Genomic DNA, 25,946 nt, shown 5'->3' with positions numbered 1-25,946 from the left:
AACTGTTTTGGCTATTCTGGGTCCTTTGCATTTTAGAATTATAGAATGAGCTTGTCAGTTTCTACAAAAAAGCCTGCTGTTATTTTCGTTGGGATTTTGTTGATCCAGAAGATCAGTTTAGGAAGAATTGAAAACAATATAGTCTTCTGATCCATAAATGAGGTATTTCTCCATTTATTTTAGATCTTTAATTTCTTTCAACTGTGCTTTATAATTTTCAACAGGTCTTTTGTGTCATTTGTCACATTTTCCCTATATCATACGTTTTAGGTGCTATTGAACATGTAATGTAAATGTAATATAAATGTAAATTATTAAGAAATTTTAAATTCACAACTGTTTGTTGCCAATATATAGAAATACAGTTGATTTAAGAAAAAATTTTAATTGTGATATAATATACAAAATTGTAAATTGTAACAAAATTTACAATTTAATTATTTGTATGTGTATAGTTCAGTAGTGTTAAGTATATTCACATTGTTGTGCAACCAATCTCCAGAACTTTTTCATCTTCTAAAACTGAAACTCTATATCCATTAAATAGCAACTTCCCATTTACTCCAGCTCCGGGTAGCCATCATTCTGCCTTCAGTTTCTGAGTATTGACTACTCTAGATACCTCATATAAGTGGAGTCATATACACAATTTGTCATTTTCTGACTGGCTTATTTCACTTAGCATAATGTCCTCAAGACATGTTGTCTTCAAGATTGTTGAAGGCACGTGTGGCATGTGTCAGGATTTCCATTTTTTAAAAAAAAAAATAATAATAATAATTTATTTATTTTTGGCTGCGTTGGGTCCTCATTGCTGTGCAGGGGCTTTCTTTAGTTGCGGCAAGCGGGGGCTACTCTTCTTTGTGGTGCATGGCTTCTCATTACTGTGACTTCTCTTGTTGTGGAGCACGGGCTCTAGGCACGCGGTATTCAGTAGTTGTGACACACAGGCTCTAGAGCGCAGACTCAGTAGTTGTGGCGCACGGGCTTAGTTGCTCCGCGACATGTGGGATCTTCTTGGACCAGGGCTTGAACCCATGTCCCCTGTGTTGGCGGGTGGATTCTTAACCACCGCGCCACCAGGGAAGCCCTTTCCTTCCTTTAAGGCTGAATAATATTCCATTTTCTGTATATGCCACATTTTCTCTATTTATCTTTTGATGAGCACTTGGGTTGTTTCTGTCTTTTGGCTATTGTGAATAATGCCACTGAACATGAGTGTACAAATATTGGGTTGACCAAAATGTTAACATCTTATGGAAAAACCCGAACGAACTTTTTGGCTAACCCAATATTTCTTTGAGATCCAACTTTCAGTTCTTTTGCATATCTACCCAGAAGTGGAATTGCTAGATTATTGGATAATACTATTTTTAATTTTTTAAGGAACCATTATACTGTTTCCCATAGTGGCTGCACCATTTTACATTCCCACCAACAGTGCACAAGGGTTCTAGTTTCTCCACCTCCTCATCAACACTTGTCATTTTCTTTCTTTTTTTTTTTTTTTTTACAATACAGAATACAGTTAACTTTTATTTTTTTAATAAATTTATTTATCTAATTTATTTATTTTTGACTGCGTTGGGTCTTCATTGCTGTACATGGGCCTTCTCCAGTTGTGGCGAGCAGGGGCTACTCTTCACTGCAGTGTGCAGGCCTCTCACTGTGGTGGCCTCTCCTGTTGCGGAGCATGGGCTCTAGGCACGTGGGCTTCAGTAGTTGTGCACGGGCTTAGTTGCTCCGCGGCATGTGGGATCTTCCTGGACCAGCACTCGAACCCGTGTCCCCTGCATTGGCAGGAGGATTCTTAACCACTGCGCCACCAGGGAAGCTCAACTCTTGTCATTTTTTGTTTTGTGTTGTTTTTGTTTTTGTTGTGGATAGTAGCCATCCTGATGTGTGTGAAGTGATATCTCATTTTGATTTTGCATTTTCCTAATGATTAGCATGTTGAACATCTTCTCATATGCTTGTTTGGCCATTTGTGTGTTTTCATTAGAGAAATGTATATTCAAGTCCTTTGCCCATTTTGAATTGGGTTATTTGGATTAACTCTTTATCAGATACATGCTTTGCAGATATTTTCTCCATAGGTTGCCTTTTCACTCTGTTGATTCTGTCCGTTGATGCACAAGTTTTAAATTTTTATAAAGTCCAGTTTATCTGTTTTTACTTTTGTTGCCTGTGTGTTTTGGTGTCATAGCCAAGAAATCATTGTCAAATCTAATGTTGTGAAGCTTTTCCCCTATGTTGTCATCTAAGAGTTTTAGAGTTTTAGGTCCTACATTTAGGTCTATTTTTTCCCCCTGCTAATCCCAAACTCCTAATTTATCCCTCCCCATAGGTCTTTGGTTCATTTTAAAAGTTTGTAATTTTGTTGAAGCCTGATATCTGTTGTTTCTTTTGTTGCTCGTTTTGGAGTCGTGTCTAAGAATCCATTACTAAATCTAAGATTTACCTCTGTGTTCTCTTCTAGGAGTTTTATGGCTTTTAGCTTAGTTCATTCATCTGTTTTGAGTTAATTTTTGTGTGTGGTGTGAGGTAGGGTTCCACCTTCATTCTTTATATGTGGAAATTGAGTTGTCTTAGCACCATTTGTTGGAGAGACAGTTCTTTGCTCATTGATTGAATGGGTTTGGCACTGTTGGCAAAAATCAGTTGGACATAGATATGGATCCATAGATATATGGATTTCTTTGTGGGCTTTCAATTTTATTCAGTTGGTATATATGGTAGACTCTCTTGCTTCTGTGTTGACAAGTTGCTGGTGTCTACTGGGTACTGTGATCCTTGAGTTGGGGGTTATGTGGGGGACAAAGGGAGTAGCTTTCAACCTTATCTTTTTCCAGTTGGCAACAGATGACCTGATTGACAAAAGCCAGATGTCCTAGTTCATCTGAACTTTTCAGGTCATGTTGAGAAAGCAGGTGAAGGGGTTGGTGAAGATTGCCCTTTGCCCAGATACACACTATCCAGGCCAGACTTCTTAGTGTGGGTAAGGGATAGGTGGGTAAGTAAAGGTCTGTGCTTTACTTTGCCTGAGACTCCTATTACCACTTAACTCAGGTTGCAGCAGTCCAGGCTACCTACCATATGTATGTGCTGATTCTACTTGTGGAGAAATTCGGGCTCTCTAAGAAAGGCATTGTAAGTAATACAAGTGGCTAGGCTAGTAGCACATACTCTGGAGGTATGTGACTCCCTGGATGTAATACCAGCTTTGCCACTTACTAATCACGTGAATCGGGCAAGTACTTAAGCTCTGTGCATCTGAGTTTTGTCATCTATAAAATGGGGATAATAATAGTTCCTATGTCAAAAGATTGTAGTGAGGATAAAATGATAGTAATGTGCTTTGATCAGGGCTTGGCATGGTGTCTATTGCTGCTGCTGTAGAAGGATAATTTTTGCCTATGTGTATCTCAGAATCCTTTGTAATAGACTGTCCCTGACCTGTGTCCTTGTCCTTCAGAGTGTTTATTTCCATTTTAAATTGTACATTTCATGAGGTGGGAGCCAGGATAGTTTCTTCTATTGCTGCCATTGTTCCCAGCATCTAGCTGACATATAGTAGAGCTCAACAAATATGTGTTGAATGAATTGATCACTTGGAGTTGAATTTTTTTTTTTTTTTTTGGGCTGCGCCACATAGCTTGCGGGATCTTAGTTCCCAGATCAGGGATTGAACCCCGGCCACGGCAGTGAAAGCGCCAAGTCCTAACCACAGGACCACCAGGGAATGCCCTGGAGTTGAATATTTTTATTGTTAAAGAATGTTGATAGAAATAGGAATATTTACAAAAACAGTTCTTGGGATCTTAGTTTGCTTTAAGTTGGTTGGTAGTTGATAAATTAAGTTTGAAAACTTGAGTGAGGGAAAAGCAGTTCTTTTACAAATATTTAATGAATTCTTGGTCTATACAACATGATAGCCATGTCATTTATTCAACTATTTAATGTGAGGCTGACAAATTTTTTATAATTTTTGCAGAAAAGTTATTTCATCTGGAGAAATAAGCAGTAAAATTGTTTTTCTGACTTGCATTCCAATATTATTAGCTAGGAGGAAGAAAAGCAAAGCCTTTAGGTATAGTCATTTGTTTGTTTTTTAAAACCATTTGTGTTCTCCTTGTGTTTATATTTAAAAGCTTTCTAATAAAAAATTTATTTTTGATGGAGCATTTTACTAACCAGGTATATATGATATAAGCAGAAAGTACCATAAGTATGAATTATTAAAATATTGAGGGCTAATAGTGAAACATACTTTTCATACATGTCTTTTATAGTAATGCAGAGATGACTGACTGAACCTTGTGGCAGTATGTTCCAACTATGGAGTACCAATCTTCAATTAGAATATATTTTAAAATAATTTTTTTTTCTGTCCAGAAGTATGATGGAGCCAACAGTTTACATAGTTATAGACTTGGTTCCTTAAAATATCAAACTCAAATATTACATTTTAACATTGTGCATGACATAATAATGTATTTGATAAAGAGGCTTATTATTGTACATAAGAAGTCCAGGAATAGTGTGCTTAGCTTAGCAGTTTAATATCACCAAGGACCTGGTGGGCTCATTACATTCATAAGCTTCACTCTTCCCAATGTGTTGGCTTTTGGTCTTTAGGGTTGATCCCTTGTGGTCTCTTAAGTTCAAGTGCATTTTAACAACCCTTCATTTTTAGTCCTGCCACCCCACATTTACTGCTTTTGACATTGTATTTTACATCTTTTTGTTTTGCGTATCCCTTAACTGCTTATTGCAGATATAGATGATTTTGCTACTTCTTTCTTTAAACTTTCCCTACTAGCTTTATACATGGCTGATTTATTACCTTTACTGTATATTTGCCTTTACCAATGAGATTTTTCCTTTTATAATTTCCATGTTTCTAGTTGTGGTCCTTTTTTTTTTTCCGCTTAGAGAAGTTCCTTTTAACATTTCTTGTAAAGTTGGTTTGATGGTGCTGAACTCTTAGCTTGCTTGTCTGTGAAACTTCTGATCTCTCCATCAAATCTGAATGAAATTCTTTGTTGTAGGTTTACCCCTTTCATCACTTTAAATATCGTGTCCCTCCCTTCTGGTCTGCTGAGTTTATGCTGAAAAGTCAGCTGATAGTCATGGGAGTTCCCTTGAATGTAACTTGTTGCTTTTAATATTCTCTCTTTACCTTTTATTTTTGCCATTTTAATTACTGTTTATCTTGGTGTGGTTCTCTTTGGGTTGATCCTGTTTGGGATGTCTGTGATTCCTGGACCTGGAGGTCTGTGTTTCCTTTCCCCAGTTAAGGAAATTTTCAGCTATTATGTCTTAAAATATGTTTTCTCTCTCTTCTCCTTCTGGGACCCCTATAATGCAAATGTAGTATGCTTGATGTTGTTCTAAAGGTCTCTTAGGCTGTCCTCCTTTCTTTTTACTTTTTTTCCTTTTGTCTGTTCTGCTACAGTGATTTCTACTCTGTCTTCCAGCTTGCTGATCCATTGCCTTGTATCATTCAGTCTGTTGTTGATTCCTTCTAGTGTATTTTTCATTTCACTTATTGTATTCTTCGTCTCTGTTTGGTTCGTCTTTATATTTGCTTGTTATACGTATTATATACACACAAAAGTTTAACTCTTTGTTAAACACGAGTTTTTAACTTTAATGGAGTCCAACATAACAACTTTTTCTTGCATGGATGGTGACAATAGTGTTGTGTATACAAACTCATGAAACTATGGGACCTAATTTTGGGGTCTATGATCTATTTTGAGTTACTTCTTTTTTAGTGTAGCAATATATGCATAACATAAAATTTATCATCTTAGACATTTTTAAGTGCATAGTTCAGTGGCATTTAAGTACATTAAAATTGTTGTGCAACCATTACCATTGTCCGTCTCCAGAACTTTTCATTATCCCAAACTGAATTCAGTACCCATTAAACTATAACTCCTCAATTCCCTCTCCTCCCAGCCCCTGGCAACCACCATCCACAGTCTATCTCTATGAATCTGACTACTCTAGATACCTCGTATAAATAGAATTATACAGCAACTGTCTTTTTATGACTGGCTTATTTCACTTAGCATATTGTCTTCAAGGTTTATCAGTGTTGTAACATGTCAGAATGTCCTGTCTTTTTACTGCTGAAAACTATTCCATTGCATGCCTATACCATATTTTGTTCATACATTCATCCACCAATGGACACTTGGGTGGCTTCTACCTTTTGGCTGTTGTGAATAATGCTGCTGTGAACGTGGGTGTAGATACCTCTTGGAGACCCTGCATTCAATTCTTTTGGGTATATACCCAAAAGTAGAATTGCTGGATCTCTAGGTAATTCTATTTTTAATTTTTTTAGGAACCCCATACTGTTTTTCACAGTGGTTGTAGCATATTACATTCCCATTAACGGTGCACCAGGGTTCCAGTTTCTCTAAATCTTTGTCAACACTTGTTTTTTCTGGTTTTAATTTTTGTTTTTAGTCATGGCCATCCTAATGAGCACAGGTAATACCTCATTTTGCTTTTAATTTTCATTTCCCTAATGGTTAGTGATGTTCAGCGTCTTTTTGTGTATTTATTTGTTCTTTGCCCAATTTTTTTTTTTGTCCTTGAGTTGTAGGACTTTTTTTTTTAATATACTCTGGATGTTAATTTCTTATCCGATATGTGATTTGCAAGTGTTTTCTCCTATAGGTTGTCTTTTCACTCTGTTGGTAATGTCCTTTGATGCACAAAAGCTTTCTATTTTGATCAAGTCCAATTTATCTATTTTTTTCTTTTGCTGCTTTTTCTTTTGGTGTTATATCCAAGAAATCGTTGCCAAGTCCAGTGTCATGAAGCTTTTCCCCTATGTTGTCATCTAAGAGTTTTAGAGTTTTAGCTCTTATGTTCAGGGCTTTAATCCATTGTGAGTTAAGTTTTTGTGCATGATGTAAGGTAGAAAAGGTCTACTTCATTCTTTTGCATATGAATATCCAACTTCCTCAGCCCGTTTGTTGAAGAGACTGTCCTTTCTCCATTAAATGGTCTTAGCACCCTTGTTGCAAATGATTTGACCATTATGCAAGTGTTTATTTCTGGATTCTATTATACTCCTTAGGTCTATATGTGTGTATTTGTGGCAGTAGCACACTGTTTTGATTAGCTTTGTAGTATGTTTTGAAATCAGGAAGTGTGAGAACTACAGTTTTGTTCTTCTTTTTCAAGATTGTTTTGGCTATTCAGGATTCCTTGAGATTCCATGTAAGATCATGACATGCTCAAACAAATAATTTTACTCCTTCCTTTCCAGTTTGGATGTCTTTTATTTCTTTTTTTCCCTAATTACTCTGGTTAGAACTTCCACTACTGTGTTGAATAGAAACTGTGAAAGCGGGCATCTTTTTCTTCTTCCTGGTCTTAGAGGAAAAGTTTTTTCAGCCATTGACTATTTTGATGTTAGGTGTGGATTTTTCATATGTGGCCTTTATTATATTGAGATAAGATAATTTCCTTCAATGCTAGTTTTTTGGAATTTTTTTTTATCATAAAAGGGTGTTAATTTTCTCAAATGCTTTTTCTGCATCAGTTGAGATGGAGCATGTGGGGTTTTTTCCCCCCCTTCATTTTAATGTGGTGTATTCCACTGGTTGATTTTATATGTGAACTATTCTTAACATTCCACAAATAAATCTCACTTGGTTATGGTGTATAACCCTTTTCATATGCTGCTGCATTTGGTTTGCTGGTGTATTGTTAAGAACTGTTGCATCAACAGCATAAGGAAAAATAGTCTCTAGTTGTCTTTTCTGGTAGGGTCTTTGTCTGGCTTTATACAGGTAATGCTGTTTTCATAGAGAATGTTGATAAAATGTGGTCAGTTGTGAGAAGAGTTTGAGAGGGATTGGTGTTCTTTAAATGTTTGGTTTAAAGTGAAGCCATCAGGTTCAGGGCTTTTCTTTGTCAGGAGGTTTTTGATCACTGATTCAGTCTCTTTATTAGTTCTAGGTTTGTTCATATGTTCTGCTTCTTTATGATTCAGCCTTAGATTTCTAGGAATTTGTCTCTTTCATCCAATTAATCCAATTTGTTGGCTTAACATATCCAAGTACTGCCTTATAACCTATCTTTCATTTCTGATTTTAGCAATTTAAGTCTTCCTCAATTTTTCTTGGTTTTCCAAAGATTTGTCAATTTTTTTCATATTTTCATAAATATCAACTTGATTTTGTTGATTTTCTGTGTTGCTTTTCTGTATTGCATTTATTTCTGCTTTAATCTATTTCTTTCCTTTTTCTTGCTTTGTGTTTAGTTTGCTCTTTTCTGGTTTCTTACAGGGAAAAGTTAGATTGTTGATATCAGATCTTCTGTTATAATCAGGCATTTACAGCTGTAGGTTTCCCTCTAAGCACTGCTTTAGCTGCATTTAACAAGCTTTGATATGCTGTGTTTTCCTTTTCCTTTATCTGAAAGTTTTGTAACTTTTCGTGTGATTTCTTTTTTGACACATGGCTATTTAGGAGTATGTTGAATAATGTTCATATTTATGAATTTTCCAAATTTTCTTATGTTACTGATTCCTAGCTGCATTGTGTTCAAGAACATAGTGTGATTTTTAATTCTTTTAAGTTTATTCAGACTTGTTTTTCGGTCTTTCCATGTGCACGTGAGAAGAATGTGTGTTCTGCTGTAGTTGGATGGAGTGCTCAGTGTCTGTTACATCTAGTTAGTGTACAGTGTTACTGAAATCTTCTATTTCCTTGTTGATCGTGTCTATTGGAAAAGGGTATTGAAGTCTCCAACTATTGTTGAATTGTCTGTTTGTGCCTTTTATTTTTTTTAACATCTTTATTGGAGTATAATTGTTTTACAATACTGTGTTAGTTTCTGCTGTATAACAAATAAATCAGCTACATGTATACATATATCCCCATATCCCCTCCCTTTTGCGCCTCCCTCCCATCCTCCCTATCCCACCCCTCTAGGTGGTCACAAAGCACTGAGCTGATCTCCCTGTGCTATGCATAGCGCATAGTTTTTTAAGGAACCTCCATACTGTTCTCCATAGTGTCTGTATTAATTTACATTCCCATCAACAGCGCAAGAGGGATCCCTTTTCTCCACACCCTCTCCAGCATTTATTGTTTGTACATTTTATGATGATGGCCATTCTGACCAGTGTGAGGTGATACCTCATTGTGGTTTTGATTTGCATTTCTCTAATGATTAGTGATGCTGAGCTCATGTGTTTGTTGGCAATCTGTATATCTTCTTTGGAGAAATGTCTCTTTAGGTGTTCTGCCCATTTTTGGATTGGGTTGTTTGTTTTTTAGATATTGAGCTGCTTGTACATTTTGGAGATTAATCCTTTGTCAGTTGCTTCATTTGCAAATATTTTCTCCCATTCTGAGGGTTGTCTTTTTGTCCTGTTTATGGTTTCCTTTGCTGTGCAAAGGCTTTTAAGTTTTCTTAGGTCCCATTTGTTTGTTTTTATTTCCATTACTCTAGGAGGTGGGTCAAAAAGGATCTTCTGTGATTTATGTCCTAGAGTGTTCTGCCTATGTTTTCCTCTAAGAGTTTTATAGCGTCTGGCTTTATATTTAGGTCTTTGATCCATGTTGAGTTTATTTTTGTGTATGCTGTTAGGAAGTGTTCGAATTTCATTCTTTTCCATGTAGTTGTCCACTTTTCCCAGCACCACTTATTGAAGAGACTGTCTTTTCTCCATTGCATATTCTTTCCTCCTTTGTCAAAGCTAAGGTGACCATGTGTGCATGGGTTTATCTCTGGGCTTTCTATCCTGTTCCATTGATCTATATTTCTCTGTTTGTACCAGTACCATACTGTCTTGATTACTGTAGTTCTGTAGCATAGTTTGAAGTCAGGGAGCCTGATTCCTCCAGCTCTGTTTTTCTTAAGATTGCATTAGCTCTTTGGGGTCTTTTCTGTTTCCATACAAATTGTGAAATTTTTTGTTCTAGTTCTGTAAAAATGCCATTTTTAGTTTGATAGGGATTGCATTGAATCTGTAGATTGAGTTGGGTAGTATAGTCATTTTCACAGTGTTGATTCTTCCACTCTAAAAACATGGTGTATCTCTCCATCTGTTTGTATCATCATTAATTTCTTTCATCAGTGTCTTATAGTTCTCTGCATATAGGTCTTTTGTCTGCTTAGGTAGGTATATTCCTAGGTATTTTATTCTTTTTGTTGCAGTGATAATGGGAGTGTTTCCTTAATTTCTCTTTCAGGTTTTTTGTTGTTAGTGTATAGGAATGCAAGAGATTTCTGTGCATTAATATTGTATTCTGCTACTCTACCAAATTCACTGATTAGCTCTAGTAGTTTTCTGGTAGCATCTTTAGGATTCTCTATGTATAGTGTCATGTCATCTGCAAACAGTGACAGTTTTACTTCTTCTTTTCCTATTTGGAATCCTTTTATTTCTTTTTCTTCTCTGATTGCTGTGGCTAAAACTTCCAAAACAATGTTGAATAATAGTGGTGAGAGTGGGCAACCTTGTCTTGTTCCTGATCTTAGAGGAAATGGTTTCAGTTTTTCACCTTGGAGAATGATGTTGGCTGTGGGTTTGTCACATATGGCCTTTATTATGTTGAGGTAGGTTCTCCCTATGCCTACTTTCTGGAGAGTTTTTATCATAAGTGGGTATTGAATTTTGTCAAAAGCTTTTTCTGCATCTATTGAGATGATCATATGGTTTTTCTCATTACATTGATTGATTTGCGTATGTTGAAAAATCCTTGCATTCCTGGGATAAACCCCGATTGATCATGGTGTACGATCCTTTTAATGTGCTGCTGGATTCTCTTTGCTAGTATTTTGTTGAGGATTTTTGCATCTATGTTCATCAGTGATATTGGTCTGTAGTTTTCTTTCTTTGTGACATCTTTGTCTGGTTTTGGTGTCAGGGCCTCGTAGAATAAGTTTGGGAGTGCTCCTCCCTCTGCAGTATTTTGGAAGAGTTTGAGAAGGTTTGGTGTTAGTTATTCTCTAAATGTTTAATAGAATTTGCCTGTGAAGCCATCTGATCCTGGGCTTTTGTTTGTTGGAAGATTTTTAATCGCAGTTTCAATTTCAGTGCTTGTGATTGGTCTGTTTATACTTTCTATTTCTTCCTGGCTCAGTCTTGGAAGGTTGTGCTTTTCTAAGAAGTTGTCGATTTTTGTCCATTTCATTGGCATATAGTTGCTTGTAGTAATCTCTCATGATCCTTTGTATTTCTGCAGTGTCAGTTGTCACTTCTCCTTTTTCATTTCTAATTCTGTTGATTTGATTCTTCTCCCCCCCTTTTTTTCTTGATGAGTCTGACTAATGGTTTAACAATTTTGCTTATCTTCTCAAAGAACAAGCGTTTAGTTTTATTGATCTTTGGTATCGTTCCTTCATTTCTTTTTCATTTATTTCTGATCTGATATTTATGATTTCTTCTGCTAACTTTGGGTTTTGTTTGTTCTTCTTACTCTAATTGCTTTAGGTGTAAGGTTAGGTAGTTTATTTGAGATGTTTTTTGTTTCTTGAGGTAGGATTGTATTGCTATAAACTTCCCCCTTAGAACTGCTTTTGCTGCATTCCATAGGTTTTTGGGTCATCGTGTTTTCATTGTCATTTGTTTCTAGGTATCTTTTGATTTTTCTTTGATTTTTTTCAGTGATCTCTTGGTTACTTAGTACGAATTGTTTAACCTCCATGTGTTTGTATTTTTTACAGTTTTTTTCCCTGTAATTGATATCTAGTCTCATAATTTTGTGGTCAGAAAATATACTTGATACGATTTCAGTTTTCTTAAGTTTACCAAGGCTTGATTTGTGACCCAAGATATGATCTATTCTGGAGAATGTTCCATGAGCACTTGAGAAGAAAGTGTATTTTGTTGCTTTGGGATGGAATACCCTATAATTAAGTTCATCTTGTATAACATGTCATTTAAAGTTTGTGTTTCCTTATTAATTTTTTTTGGATGATCTGTCCATTGGTGAAAGTGGGGTGTTAAAGTACCCTACTATTATTGTGTTGCTGTCAATTTCCCCTTTAATGGCTGTTAGCATTTGCCTTATATATTGTGGTGCTCCTATGTTGGGTGCGTAAATATTTACAATCGTTATATCTCCCTATTTCATTGACCCCTTGATTATTATGTAGTGTCCTTCTTTGTTTCTTGAAATAGTCTTTATTTCAAAGTCTATTTTGTCTGATATGAGAATTGCTACTCCAGCTTTCTTTGATTTCCATTTGCATGGAATATCTTTTTCCATCCCCTTACTTTTAGTCTGTATGTGTCTGTAGGTCTGAAGTGGATCTCTTGTAGACAACATATATACGGGTCTTGTTTTTGTATCCATTGAGCTAGTCTGTGTCTTTCGGTTGGAGCATTTAATCCATTTACTTTTAAGGTAATTATCGATAATGTGTGTTCCTATTACCATTTTCTTAATTGTTTTGGGTTTGTTTTTGTAGTTCTTTTCCTTCGTGTTTCCTGCCTAGAGAAGTTCCTTTAACATTTGCTGTAAAGCTGGTTTGGTGGTGCTGAATTCTCTTAGCTTTTGCTTGTCTGTAAAGGTTTTAATTTCTGTGTCGAATCTGAATGAGACCCTTGCTGGGTAGAGTAATCTTGGTTGTAGGTCTTTCCCTTTCATCACTTTAAATATGTCTTGCCACTCCCTTCTGGCTTGCAGAGTTCCTGCTGAAAGATCAGCTGTTAACCTTATGGAGATTCCCTTGTATGTAATTTGTTGCCTTTCCCTTGCTGCTTTTAATATTTTTTGTTTGTATTTAATTTTTGATAGTTTGATTAATATGTGTCTTAGTGTGTTTCCCCTTGGATTTTTCCTGTATGGAATTCTCTGTGCTTCTTGGACTTGACTATTTCCTTTCCCATGTTAGGGAAATTTTCAAGTATTATCTCTTCAAATATTTTCTCAGACCATTTATTTTTCTTTTCTTCCTCTTCTGGTACCCCTATAATTCAAATGTTGGTGTCCCCAGAGGCATCTGAGGCTGTCCTCAATTCTTTTCCTTCTTTATTCTGCTCTGTGGCAGTTATTTCCACTATTGTATCTTCCAGATCACTTATCCATTTTTCTGCCTCAGTTATTCTGCTATTGATTCCTTCTAGAGAATTTTTAATTTCATTTATTGTGTTCATCATTGGTTGTTTGCTCTTTAGTTCTTCTAGGACCTTGTTAAACGTTTCTTGTATTTTCTCCATTGTATTTCCAAGATTTTGGATCATTTTTACTGTCATTACCCTGAATTCTTATTCAGGTAGACTGCCTATTTCCTCTTAATTTGTTTGGTCTGGTGGCTTTTTACCTTGCTTCTTCACCTGCTGCATATTTCTCTGTCTTCTCATTTTGTTTAACTTACTGTGTTTGGGGTTTCCTTTTTGCAGGCTGCAGGTTCGTAGTTCCCGTTGTTATTTGTGTCTGTCCCCAGTGGGTGAGGTTGGTTCAGTGGCTTGTGTAGGCTTCCTGGTGGAGGGGACTGGTGCCTGTGTTCTGGTGGGTGGGACTGGATATTGTCTTTCTGGTGGGCAGGGCTGTGTCTGGTGGTCTGTTTTGGGGTGTCTGTGAACTTCTTACGATTTTAGGCAGCCTTTCTGCTAATGGGTGGGGTTGTGTTCCTGTCTTGCTAGTTGTTTGGCATGGGCATCAAGCACTGGGGCTTGCTGGCCATTGGGTGAAGCTGGGTCTTAGTATTGAGACAGAGATTTCTAGGAGAGCTCTCACCAATTGATATTACATGAGGCCAGGAGGTCACTGGTGGTCCAATGTCCTGGACTCGGCCTCCCGCCTTGAAGGCTCAGGCCTGACACCTGGCCGGAGCACCAGGACCTGTCAACCACACGGTACTCTTGTTTCCAACAGACTCTGCAGGCAGAGATCCAGGAGACTGACTGATGTGGTAGGAATTCTCACCTTCTTCTGTCTTCTGTCCGGTGTCCCAGCATCTCTTACTGCAACAGCTTTGGGGCATGTAGTGTCCAGCCACTAAAGTTGCATCCCATTGTCATCCCAGCTGTTTGGTAGGAAGAAATTGCCCTCTACCCTTCTAGGTTCTTCTGGCTGGTCAAAATGGCTGAAACTCTCACCTTAAATACCATCTTCTACTAAAGATAAAAGAGGGTGTATCTTTTATTTTTAAAGGGTATGGGTGCCAGTGGATGAGAGAGAATGATTTAATGTTGCACAATATAAATATCTTTGATATTGATTGTAAACAGGTCCTATAAATAAATATGAAAGAAAACACTTTTTATGAAAAAAATGTGCAAAGAATGAACAATTCATAGAAAAATAAATATAAATTCCTAATAATTATAGGAAAGAAGCTCAACTTCACTTGTAATCAGAGAAATACAAAATAAAATGATAATCATTTTAAAAATCTAACAAAAATTTAAAAATTATTTGTAGTTTAGAATATGGGGAAACAGGTATTTTCAAACACTGTTAATGAGACAGGTTCTTTTTAAAATTCTTGGTAACTTTTAAAAAGTTTTTTGGTTTTTTTTTTTTACTTTATATTCAGTTATGAATACACTCATATATTCATCACCCTACTCCACCAGTTGAAACACAGTCTTATTTCATCTGCATTTTGTGTAAACTGGTCCTTAAGTATCAGCTGAGTTGAATCCAAGCTTTTGTTTCTTTTATTTTGTCAAGAAGAATTTATAAGTGGTGTTATTTCTTGTTAGCACATCATGCAAGAAATAATCTTTGACTCTCTTAGTGATGTTATGAATGATTAGGTTTCAGGTGTTAGTCTGATTATTCCTTCATGAAGTACCTTGTTCACTTTTACCTAATGACTTTAACGGCCATTAATGGTTATTGCCTAGATTTACTATTTAAGTGAGCTTATTACAAAGTGTGAGGATTATATGTTAATCATTCCTTCTTCATTCATTATTGAAATTCTTAAAAAGGAGAACTTTAGCTAATCAGTATTTGGTTACCCTGAGATATGGAAAAGCAGAATAAGTGCTTCTCTCTCTCTCTCTCTTTTTTTTACTCCACATTTATCAGTTTTCAGAATAATGGCTTAGTTTTCTAGCATCCACCAAAGATTGATGGACTTACAAATTTGAATATATATATGTTTCAATCTGTGGCAAATATTACTCTTTTTACTCAGTCTTTGCCCAGTGCGGTTTCCTTCAGGTTGGTCCTGAATCCTTTTGATATGACTGTAGTCTGTGATAGCATCTTTGCTTTTGGAAAGATATGTTCCAGGATCATGTACATTTTTTGCCCAAACTTGGAATCAGCTCATTGTCGAAAAAGTTCAGTTTTCTTTTAGTGGGAAATGATACTTCAAGACCACAATCTGGGCTCTAGGAGATGTTCGCTCCTGTTGGGTTGCTCATCTTTCTCTAGGTCTTTTCAGTGAATAGAATTAGGAAATCCTAACTATTTTCCTTTAAGGTAATGTGTATCATAATCTATATTGATATTTTAAAACCAGATTTAGGATTTCAAGTATTTACTTCTTTGATTTTATATTTGTATCTTTTTCTCTTACAATGAAAATCTTGGTTCCTACAGACAATAGCATAGTACCTTATTTACTGTATTCTACTAGTTACATTTGAAAGTTTCAGGAAGTAAAAACAATGTTATTAATACCAACATGATTATTTTAAAACAGTTCAAGATTTTTTTGACCCTTAGAATATACCCTCTAAGGATGTGCATTCAAATTCTGTGTTTTAATGCAACTAAACAACACATTGATACACAGGTTGATTTATTTCATTTGGATTTAGTTTTGTTTTAGAATTAGGTAAAGCATTTACATGGTTCCGAAGTCAAATGTATAAAACAAGGTATGAAATCTTGCTACCATGTCTGTGGCCTCCATTTCTCTCCCTCCTTCCTTCTGTATGTAACTGCTTTTCTTTGGTTGCTTATTTTTCTTTCCACCTGTGTTTTGTTTTTTAATATAAGCAAATATATGTGTGTGCATAGGTATTCATATTATTTGATCATCTCTTAGATTAAAAAGTACTGTACATTGCACAGTATTGTGTGCCTTGCTTTTTTTTACTTAACAACATATTCTGATCATTGCTCCAAAGCAATATGTAGACATCTCCTTTTTATTACTGTATTTATTACTCTAGTGTGTGGATTTACTATAGTCTATTCTGTCAGTACTTTACTGAATGAACCGAGTCCCTTGTGGAGGGGGAAGCACTATCAAAATGTTCCCAAAGCCTTGTGCATATGACACCTCATATTTTTGCCGTTTTGTCTTTGGGACAAATCCCTAAAGTGAGATTGTTGCTTTGGAGGATAAATATGTAAGTAATTTTGCTAGATGTTGCCGTATTGTACCATTTTTCATCCCATTAGCAGTGTAAGAGAATATTGTGAAACTTTGGAAGTTTTGCCATTCTGATAGTGAGAAATTATCTGAGTAAAGCTCAATTTTGCATTTTTCTTATTATGAATGAAGTTGTTGAAGGGCTATTTGATACCTTATTCTGTGAACTGTTTGTGCTTACCTTTTGCCCATCTTACTATTGCATTGTTAGTCTTTTTCTTCTTGATTTTTTTTAGAAGAATTTTATATGTTAGAGATATTAGTTGATTAGCTGACGTAAATTGAAGTGTATTTTTTTTACCCACAGTTTGTACAGCTTTTTGATTATAATTGGTTCTTATTATAATTTAAATTGTGTATAACCTTTGGCGCTGCAATTCTACTTCTAGGAATTTATCCTAGAATGCTGTACATTTGTATATATGAAAGGATATTAATTGTCCCAACAATTCCATTCCTTGGTTATAGCCAAGGGAATTGGAAATCTATGTTTCTACAAAAATTTGTACATCAGTGTTTATAGCAGCACTATTCATAATAGCCAAAGGTAGAAAAAACTCAAGTGTCTATTAAACTGATGAATGAATAAACAAAATGCTGTATATCTACACAATGGAATATTATTTGGCCATAGAACTGAAAAATGAACATGGATGAACTTTGAAAATATTGTGCTGAATGGAAGCAGCAAGACACAATAAGGCACACGTTTTATGATTCCGTTTGTGAATTCTATTTATATATGATTACAGAATAGGCAAATCCACAGAGACAGAAGGTAGATTAGCAATTACCAGGGGATGGGGTGAGGAAAAAATGGAGAGTGACTGCTAAGGGATATGAGATTTCCTTTTAGGTGATGGTTTTAGAACTTTGTGAATATATGAAAAACCACTGAATTGTATATTTGAAAATAGTGAATTTTATGGGATATGAATTATATCTCAATAAAAAATTTTAATGAATATCTCCCACCTAATCATGAGAGAACATTAGACAAATTCAAACTGAAGGACATTCTACAAAATAACTGGTGAAGTATATACCAGAACTCCTCAAAAGTGTCAAGATCATGAAAAATAAAAAATAAAAATCTTAGGAATCATCTCAGATTGGAAAAGCCTAAGGAAGCATGAGACCTAAATGCAGTGTGAAATCCTGGATTAGGTCCTAAACTAGGAAAAAGAAAAAATTAGTGGGGAAAATAGTGAATTCAAATAAGATTTGTAGATTAGCTAAAGTAGTGTAGTAATGTTAGTTTCCAGGTTTGAATAATTGTACCATAGTTATTTAAGATGTTAACATTTGCGGAAGCTGGTAAGGGGTATACAAGGACTCTGCTGGTTTTACAACTTTCTATAGGTTTAAAATTATCTCAAAAAGTTTTAAAATGAAAATTATTAATTGCAACAACATTGAAAAAGTGGAAACTCCATTGATATCGATCAATATGGAATGGTTAAAATAATGCTATATTCATACAGTGGAATACCATGTAGCTATTTGTATACAGTGACATGGAAAGAGATAGAATAAGGTAAAAAAAAAACAAAAGGTAATATGTATATTCTGTTACCATTTATGTAAAAGGATGTTTTTACCTGTGAATGTACATGCATAAAAATATATGACAGATTTCTAGCATTGTGATTGCCTATGGAGAGTAGAACATGTATATTCCCTTACTTTAAGGTTTTATGACTTTCATTTGTTCATGTAACAGTTGTAATGTTTTTAAGTGTATATATTCCATAAAAAGGAATGCAGAAAGATAATAAACTCATTGGTCTCTACTGTTGTATAAAACATTAGGTGGAAGAGAAGTGCTAAGTTCAAGTATGTAGTTCCCTTAATACTGCCTTTCATGTATTTGATATTTTGGTTCTTTGTATTTAAGCTCATCAGCTAACTTTTAGGAGTATATGTGCAATGATTCATTGGTTTGTTGCTGTGTCCTACTTTGAATGAAATCCAGGGAGTACTTGTTTTGCACTGTGGCTTGTTTTGATGACTAGTTACAAGCTTCTATACTATAGCCAGAGTGATGTTAAACCTCTAGTCATGTCTCCTTAGGAGAGAATCACAGTAGGCTTAATTAAGAGAGCTAAGACTAGAAGTTGTTTTCCTTTTTAAGCAATATAATGTTAATTTCTCATATTAAAAAAATAAAATCAGTGCCTACTGTTTCTTAGGACAGGTAGTATACAGTCTTTTAAACAGAATGCTATGGACCATGCCTTTTATTTACCTATAAGCTAACTTTCAACATGCTAGGAAAATCATCACTAAGTTAAAAACTCCCTGCATTTAGCACCCTGGAGCACCCTGCATGTGAGAGGAAGCTCAAAGACAAGTCTAGACCTACAACTGCTCTTGGCTCTTTCTATTTGAAGTTTATGTTGGAAAGAAATAGGTCTTAATCCATATGGATGCCTCATCATCTTCAATCACACAGGCTTCCTTTCCTTCCATTTACAAATGCTCTTTTGGGGTCCCTTACATGATTTTGAATATTCCACATGCATATATATGTAAATGTATGTATATATGCATTTTTCTTTAATTGTGGTAAAATACACATAATATAAAAATGGATAAGATGGTAAATTTTAAGTGTACAGTTCAGTAGTATTAAGTATATTTGCATTGTTAATCAACAGAACGTTTTCGTCTTGCAAAACAAACTTATACCCATTAAACAACAATTTCCTCTTTCCTTCTACCCTGGCCTGTGGCTTTGGCATCCACCATTCTACCTTTTGTTTTTGTTTTTGGTTTTTTTAAAAATTTTATTTATTTTTTGGCTGCGTTGGGTCTTCACTGATGCACGAGGGCTTTCTCTAGTTGCAGCAAGCAGGGGCTACTCTTCGTTGCAGTGCGCGGGCTCGGGCTTCTCATTGCGGTGGCTTCTCTTATTGTGGAGCACGGGCTCTAGGCACGTGGGCTTCAGTAGTTGTGGCGCACGGGCTCTAGAGCTCAGGCTCAGTAGTGGTGGCGCACGGGCTTAGTTGCTCCGCGGCATGTGGGATCTTCCTGGACGAGGGCTTGAACCCGTGTCCCCTGCATTGACAGGTGGTTTCTTAACCACTGCGCCACCAGGGATGTCCCGTACTTTTTGTTTCTATGCGTTCTATTACTCTAGATACCTCATATTAGTGGAATCAAAAAGTATTTGTTTTTTTTTGTGACTGGTTTATATCACTTAGCATAGTGTCCTCAAGGTTCATTCATGTTGTAGCATGTTTCACATGCTTATATTTTAAGTCATTTGTCACCCATGTTCCCCTGCTTCCGAACACCACTGATACTGTGAAGTATTGTTTTTTGTTTTTTGTTTTTTTGTAGTCTAGCGTTCAAAAAATGATTTCTCAGACATTTGTGGTTGCTCTTCCTAATCACAAATGTCTGTAACACATATAGTGACTACACAATCTACTCTTTTAAATAAAATAGTAAAAAATTATGTTTGTGATGAAGGGTAATCTCACATTTTTCATTGAGTTATGTTTGGACTAAGGATGATATTGGAGAGCTACAAAAGAGTCAAAAATAGTCTTAAGAACTATGATATAGGATAAATATGATAACAAAATGTGTTTTTCTCTCTATTCTTGTTGTTAATAATTTTAAACACTTGTTGAGTTTTCTCCAGTATCATTCAATTACGAGGCTAAAGATTAGTTCCAATCTTAATAGAACAGTCCATTCAGTACAGAGATATGATATATACTTTTTTTTTTTTTTAGTTTAAATTGGCCCAAGCAACAATAAGTTACATTGCTTTGCTTTTGTTGATTCAACTCATATTTCTGCCCAATCTTAAGGAAATAGGAAAGTTCATGGAACCATACTATTTTTCAATTTATTATTGTTGCATTTATTTTCTAATTTTGTAACTATTACAATATTGCTATAAGAGAAAGTAAACAAAATAAACATTTAAAAATATAAAAAAAAAATAGTCTTAAGAGTTTAAAATTAATCATGAGGGCAAGGGGGTGGGGAGTTGTATCAGTTTCTATTTGCTACCTAAGGAACTACCCCGAAATTCAGTGGCTTAAAACAAATATTCTTTGGGTTAGCAGTTTGGGCTAGGCTCAGTGTGGGATTCTTCACTGGATTTTTTTGGAGTTACTCATACTTCTTTAGTCATCTGCAGGCTTGATTGGAGTTGGATGATCTCAACTGGCCTTGCCCCTGTATCAGGCAGTTGGCAATGGCTATTCACTGTTTGGTCTGGAGGGCCTCATATGCTCTCATTCTCTTACGCCTAGATGGTATTTCTTCATGCGGTCTAGAAGGCCTCTGAAGGCCTACGTCAGAAGTCTGTGTTGTTACTTTACCTGATATCTGTTGGTTAGATCAAGTTGTTAAGCCACCCCAGATCTAGGGAAGTGGAGAAATAGACTCTACCTTTTGATGGAACTGACAGCACAGTCATGTTGTAAAAAGGTTTTGTGTACAGGAATGGGAGGAATCTGTAGCTCATTTTTTGCAGTCTTCTACAGGAGTAATAGGATAAGATTTGTATTTTAGAATGATCACTCTGAGTGTAGTGTCAAGAAAGATTTGGAGGGGGCAGTGAAGAGGAGTCAAGGCAGAATCATCATCTGTGGGAGAGATGGTAATGTCAGTGTGTAAAAACATCATCACACACTTTTCATCGTCTGCTTCTAAACGTCTCAAGATGTTCCATACTGATTTATAAAGAGGCAAAATGGAGAGGGGAGACATTGAACTGATCCAGAGAGGCTGCACTAGATAATGTTCAACTGGAAATAATCAGTTAAGCTTTGGTAAATACTTTCTAATTAGCTCATAATTTAAAGGAGAAGCCTGTGTCACTTTTTTCATCAGCATACTAGCCACCAAGAGCTTAGGAAGAATTGGAAGGAAAGCAGATTTATTTTTGTCACCATCTCATATCCAGTTGCCCACACAAAGTTCCCACCATACCAGGGCCCGGCTGTCATGCCACATTGGTATTTGCTAGGGATGAATGATAATTCAATTAGAGTAGTTTATGTAGAGGTGAAAGAAAGTGTTTGCATTTTCGAAGAGATGTTTGTTAATTTAAACAATTTCTCACTGACAGATGTAAGCTTTTAATGTTTGAACAAAAGGTGGGTTGTCTATTTTTTGCAAGGTGTTAAAAATAGCATAATTATATAATGATATATGCACACAGACTAAAGTGTGTACCTGTTTTTATATTTAATCAGCATTGCAGCCACATGGATCTCTTTTCCAGTGGTCTCCATAAATAGAGCTTGCCTGGGAAAGAAGCACTAAATCACAGAAATTGCAAATGAGAAATAGGGTGGCCCTCCTATGCTTCCTACTGTGAGTGGTTTTTAGAGGGGTTTTTTGTTTTGTTTTGTTTTTAATTCTTGTGTGCATGATGCTTGATAAACAAAATGAATGATTTAAAAGGAATAGTTAGGCTGTTTGTTGACATATTCACTCGCAGTTTGAGAGCAGTTTCTTTGCAGTGTGGGGTGGGTAACTATCAGAATTTTCACCCAAATAATTTGGAAATTATTAGTAAATGCATATAACCCATTTACTTTTTTAAAATTTATTTTTGCCACCACTTCTGCTTTTGTTTTCATGCTGTAGATTTTAAAACAGATTACAGATATCTTATTTCAAAATTTAATACATTAACATGTGACTCTAAGGTGTGAAGATTTTTTAAAAAGTCTTACTTCAGTACCATTATTACAATGAGTATAAGTCTTGAGTATCATTTAATACTCCATTTTCAAATTTCCATGACTGTGTTGATGAAAAATTAATCAATCGATCTAAGAAAGAAATGGAAAATTTTGAGCCAAATTTGAGGATTATAACTGGAAAGAGCGTCTCAGAAAACTCTTGAGAACTGTTTGGCCCATCAGAAGTCAAGACACAGTTATATTAAGTTTTTTTGAGACAGAGGGTTGTCCGTCAAATGACATATTATTGACAGTTCACATAATCCAGATCTGAGTGCCATGTGACACCTATCAAGAAAAAAATGTTATCTTTAAGGAGTTGTCTTAGGAGAATGTTGTTCTTCATGGTTGAGGGGAAATTTCTGCTGATGGGGAAGGTTTGTTTGATGCATAATGCAGATACACAATCCACAGTGGGGGGCGGGGCAAATGGTAGAGAAGATTTTTTATGTTTAAATTTTTCTTGTCTTGGCATAAAATACGAATTTTATTTCACAGTTGACTTAATTTTTTTCCAGTTAGTTTGAGTCAAAACCCAAAGCACACATATTGCTTTTGGTTAATATTTCTTAAATTTGTTTTAATCTATATACTAATGTAGTATATGGTTCCCCCCCGCCCCCCCCCATACCGTTTCTTTGAGGAATATGGGTCATTTTTTTCTACATTCTGGGCTTTGCTGTTTAAAAGACCAGAGAAAAGACATTAGTCTCAGAAGAGCTCCTTCTTCTATATCATGTGTATTTTGTCGAGTGCTTGTTATATAGAGAGAAGGGCTATTTGGGATACATCTCTGAACAAAACAGACAAAAAATCCTTTTCCTTCATGGCATTTACATTCCCATTCCAGGGGAGGTAGACCATAAACAGAATGAAGTTTGTTGGATATCTTCTAGAAAACAATAGAGCATAACAAGGGAATAGGGGCGTGTAGGACCAGTTGGATGTGTTAGATGTGTGGCCAAGTGCAGTAGGAGCCAGGGAGGGTGGAGCAGAGGAGTAACATCTGATTTACATTTAAATGGTTGCTCTGGCTGCCCTGCAGAAGGTGAAGGAGCTAAGATGGAAAGCTATTCTGTAATGGGCACAATTACAATGGCAGAGTTTCTGACTCCAGTGGCTGGAACAACTGATGCAGAAGGTCTCCTCACAGGCAGAGGCTGTGAGGCTGACGAGTTGCTACCATTTCCATTCACTATTCTATTGATAAAGGACTGATGAAACTGAAACCTCACAGCTCAGATGGGATTTGAACCCACAGGCTGGGATTCGAACCCAGACTTGAACCCACTGTCTTTTAATTGAGATCACACACCTGGTCTCAGGATTTAATGATGCTCAGGTTCTTTATGTCTTGTCACAGAAAGAATTCAGTGAGAGACAAAGTGATAGGTAAGAAGTGGATTTATTTAGAGAGATACACATTCCATAGACAGAATGCAGTTGTCTCGGAAAGTCAGAGCAGCCTAGGGAGAAACACTCCACAGACAGAGTGTGGGCCATCTCAGAAGGCAAGAGGCCCTGAAATATGGGGTGGTTAGTTGTTACGGGCTGGGTAATTTCATAGGCTAATGAGTGGGAGGATTATTCCAGCTATTTCAGGAAAGTGACGGGGATTTCCAGGAATTGGGCCACGACCCACTTTTTGGCCTTTTGTGATTGGCCCTGGAACTGTCATGGCGCCTGTGGGTATGTCATTTAGCATGCTAATGTATTACAGTGAGTGTATACTGAGGTTCAAGGTCTAGTGGAAGTCGAATCTTCCGCCATCTTGGACCTAGTTGGTTCTAACCAGTTTATGCTGTATCCAAAGCTATGTCATTCTTTTAAAGGTTGTGCTCTACCCCCTTCCCTCCTGTTTTGAAACATGGTTTGAAGGTTGGGTTATATTAAAGATCTTTTTTTTTTAATTGTTTGATGCTTAATTGGTTCTTTTTCTTTTAAATTTTGTAAAATGCTTTCTGTTTTGCAAATGTCTTATTTAGTGGCATTTAAAACTAATTATTAGACATTGCAAAAATCTAGAAATTTACAAGTTTGAATTTTTAATAACAATTGTTCTTGGCCTGTTTTGAAAATTTTCAAAACTACAAAAAATTAAAAGAATAATAAAATGAATAGTCATTCCCTTCATCTAAATTCAGCAATTTAACAAAATTAAATTTTGTGACATTTGCTTTAGAAAGTATATATGTACCTTTTTTTTTTTGCCAAATCATTTGACAAGTTGCAGTAACATTAATGCTGTTGCAGGAAAGATAGTGGGGAGTGAGAGGATCGTCACCTCCCATCTCAGGCGAGTCCCTGGGACAGCCACCAAGTGTGGGTTCTTGGCTTTGCACAGGAAAGAATTCAAGAGCAAGCCATAGTAAAGTGAAAGAAAGTTTATTCAGGGAGAAACACACTCCATAGACAGAGTGTGGACCATCTCAGAAGGTGAGAGAGGCACCAGGGTACGGGGTTGTCAGTTTTTATAGGGGTGGGTAATTTCATAGCCTAATGAGTGGGAGGAGTATTCCAGCTATTTTGGGGAAGGGGTGGGGATTTCCAGGAATTGGGCCATTGCCCACTTGTTGACCTTTTATGGTCAGCCTTGGAACTGTTATGGCACCTGTGGGTGTGTCATTTAGTGTGCCGATGTGTTACAGTGAGCGAATACTGAGGCTCAAGGTCTAGTGGAAGTCAACTTATCCGCCATCTTGAACCTAGTTGGTTCTAACCAGTTTATCGTGTCCTTAGGCCATGTCATTCTTTTAAAGGTTGTGCCCTGCCCCCTTCCTGTCTCAATGCCAAATGATTATCTAATATGTAGTACATATTCAAATTTTTTCCTCTTGTCTCGTTTTTATCCAGGACCCAGTTCAGGATCCCCCATTTGTTTTTTATGACTCTTGTTTCCTTTAATTTGTACAAGTCTCCTACCTTTACTTTGGTCTTTTATGACATTGACATTTTTAACGAGACCAGGCCAGTTGTCTTGTAGAATGTTTCACAATCTGAATTTGATCATTTCCTCATGATTAGATTCTAATTAAACCATGCAGATGTGCTTTTACCTTTTGAAGTCTTAAAAATATAAGCTTAGGAATAATGGGGGTTTTACAAAGTCTTTTGTAAGTATCACTTCCAGTTATTACAAAATGCTAGTACAGCACTTGATTTTGTAATAACCATTGGCACAGAGTCAAAGAACATTAAATTGAGTGGACTTTTAGGTTTTATCTCCAGAAGTCATAAACTGCAGAAAACTAGCAGAATAGGCACAGTTTTCAAACAAAACAGAAACAGAAAGCTGGATTTTGACACCTTGAGGTGTCAAAGTGTGTTTTCAGATTTGACCTAGTCCTTATTGTTCTTCCCCCACCTCCTATCATTTTAAGTCATCTATGCTGCCCCTGAAGCGCTTGAGCATATGACCCCCTGCCTACCTCTCTCATGTAGCAAGGGAAACTTCAGGCTTAGAGAGGCCAAATTGCTAAGGAACACATAATTCGTGTGTTCAGACAGAATATTCAGGTCCTGGAACTCCAGTCTCTTGAAGACGCAGTTGATTTCCTACGAAAGTTCCAGTGATTTGCATTGATGGGACAAGTAGAAAGTCTCATCAATGGCACCTTCCATGATTAGGGAAGATGAAGAAATCAGGGATACCACAGAATTAAGTTTTATCTTAAATAATATAGGTAGGTCCTAAGTTTATTTTATACAGTTTGTGTGTGTGTGTGTATGTTAGATACCATTTTAGGATAATGAGTTTCTTATAGCCGTTTAGTATTTTTCATAATAATTTCCTTCCTTTTTTAGCTACAAGGCTTTGGCCGACCAAGTGTACACCATGCTGCTATTGTCATCTTCCTTGAATTCTTTGCATGGGGCCTATTGACAACTCCAATGTTAACT

The 25,946-nt window shown here is 36.2% G+C and overlaps 1 protein-coding gene and 1 long non-coding RNA gene across 6 annotated transcripts in view; one reads left to right on the top strand and one right to left on the bottom strand.

Moving 5' to 3' along the window:
- Positions 1-25,946, top strand: part of MFSD14B (major facilitator superfamily domain containing 14B) — a 166,647-nt gene that overhangs the window by 88,012 nt on the left and 52,689 nt on the right. For 4 of the 5 annotated variants that reach the window (XM_082469758.1, XM_082469755.1, XM_082469756.1 and 1 more), the window contains exon 2: positions 25,851-25,946. The exons of the other annotated variant lie outside the window; for it this stretch is intronic. In XM_082469758.1, coding sequence (XP_082325884.1) covers positions 25,851-25,946 — 96 coding nt within the window. The remainder of the gene's footprint in view (positions 1-25,850) is intronic. 5 annotated transcript variants of the gene reach the window in all.
- On the bottom strand, positions 1,487-25,856 carry LOC309664557. Its single transcript, XR_014265925.1, has 2 exons — positions 25,531-25,856; positions 1,487-5,123 (listed from the first exon to the last, which is right to left on the bottom strand). It is a non-coding gene; the product is annotated as an uncharacterized lncRNA (long non-coding RNA).

Source organism: Balaenoptera physalus (assembly GCF_965194825.1).
Source record: "Balaenoptera physalus genome assembly, chromosome: 7".
In the NCBI taxonomy this organism is placed as follows: domain Eukaryota; kingdom Metazoa; phylum Chordata; class Mammalia; order Artiodactyla; family Balaenopteridae; genus Balaenoptera; species Balaenoptera physalus.
This window is presented reverse-complemented; position numbering and strand designations above follow the sequence as displayed.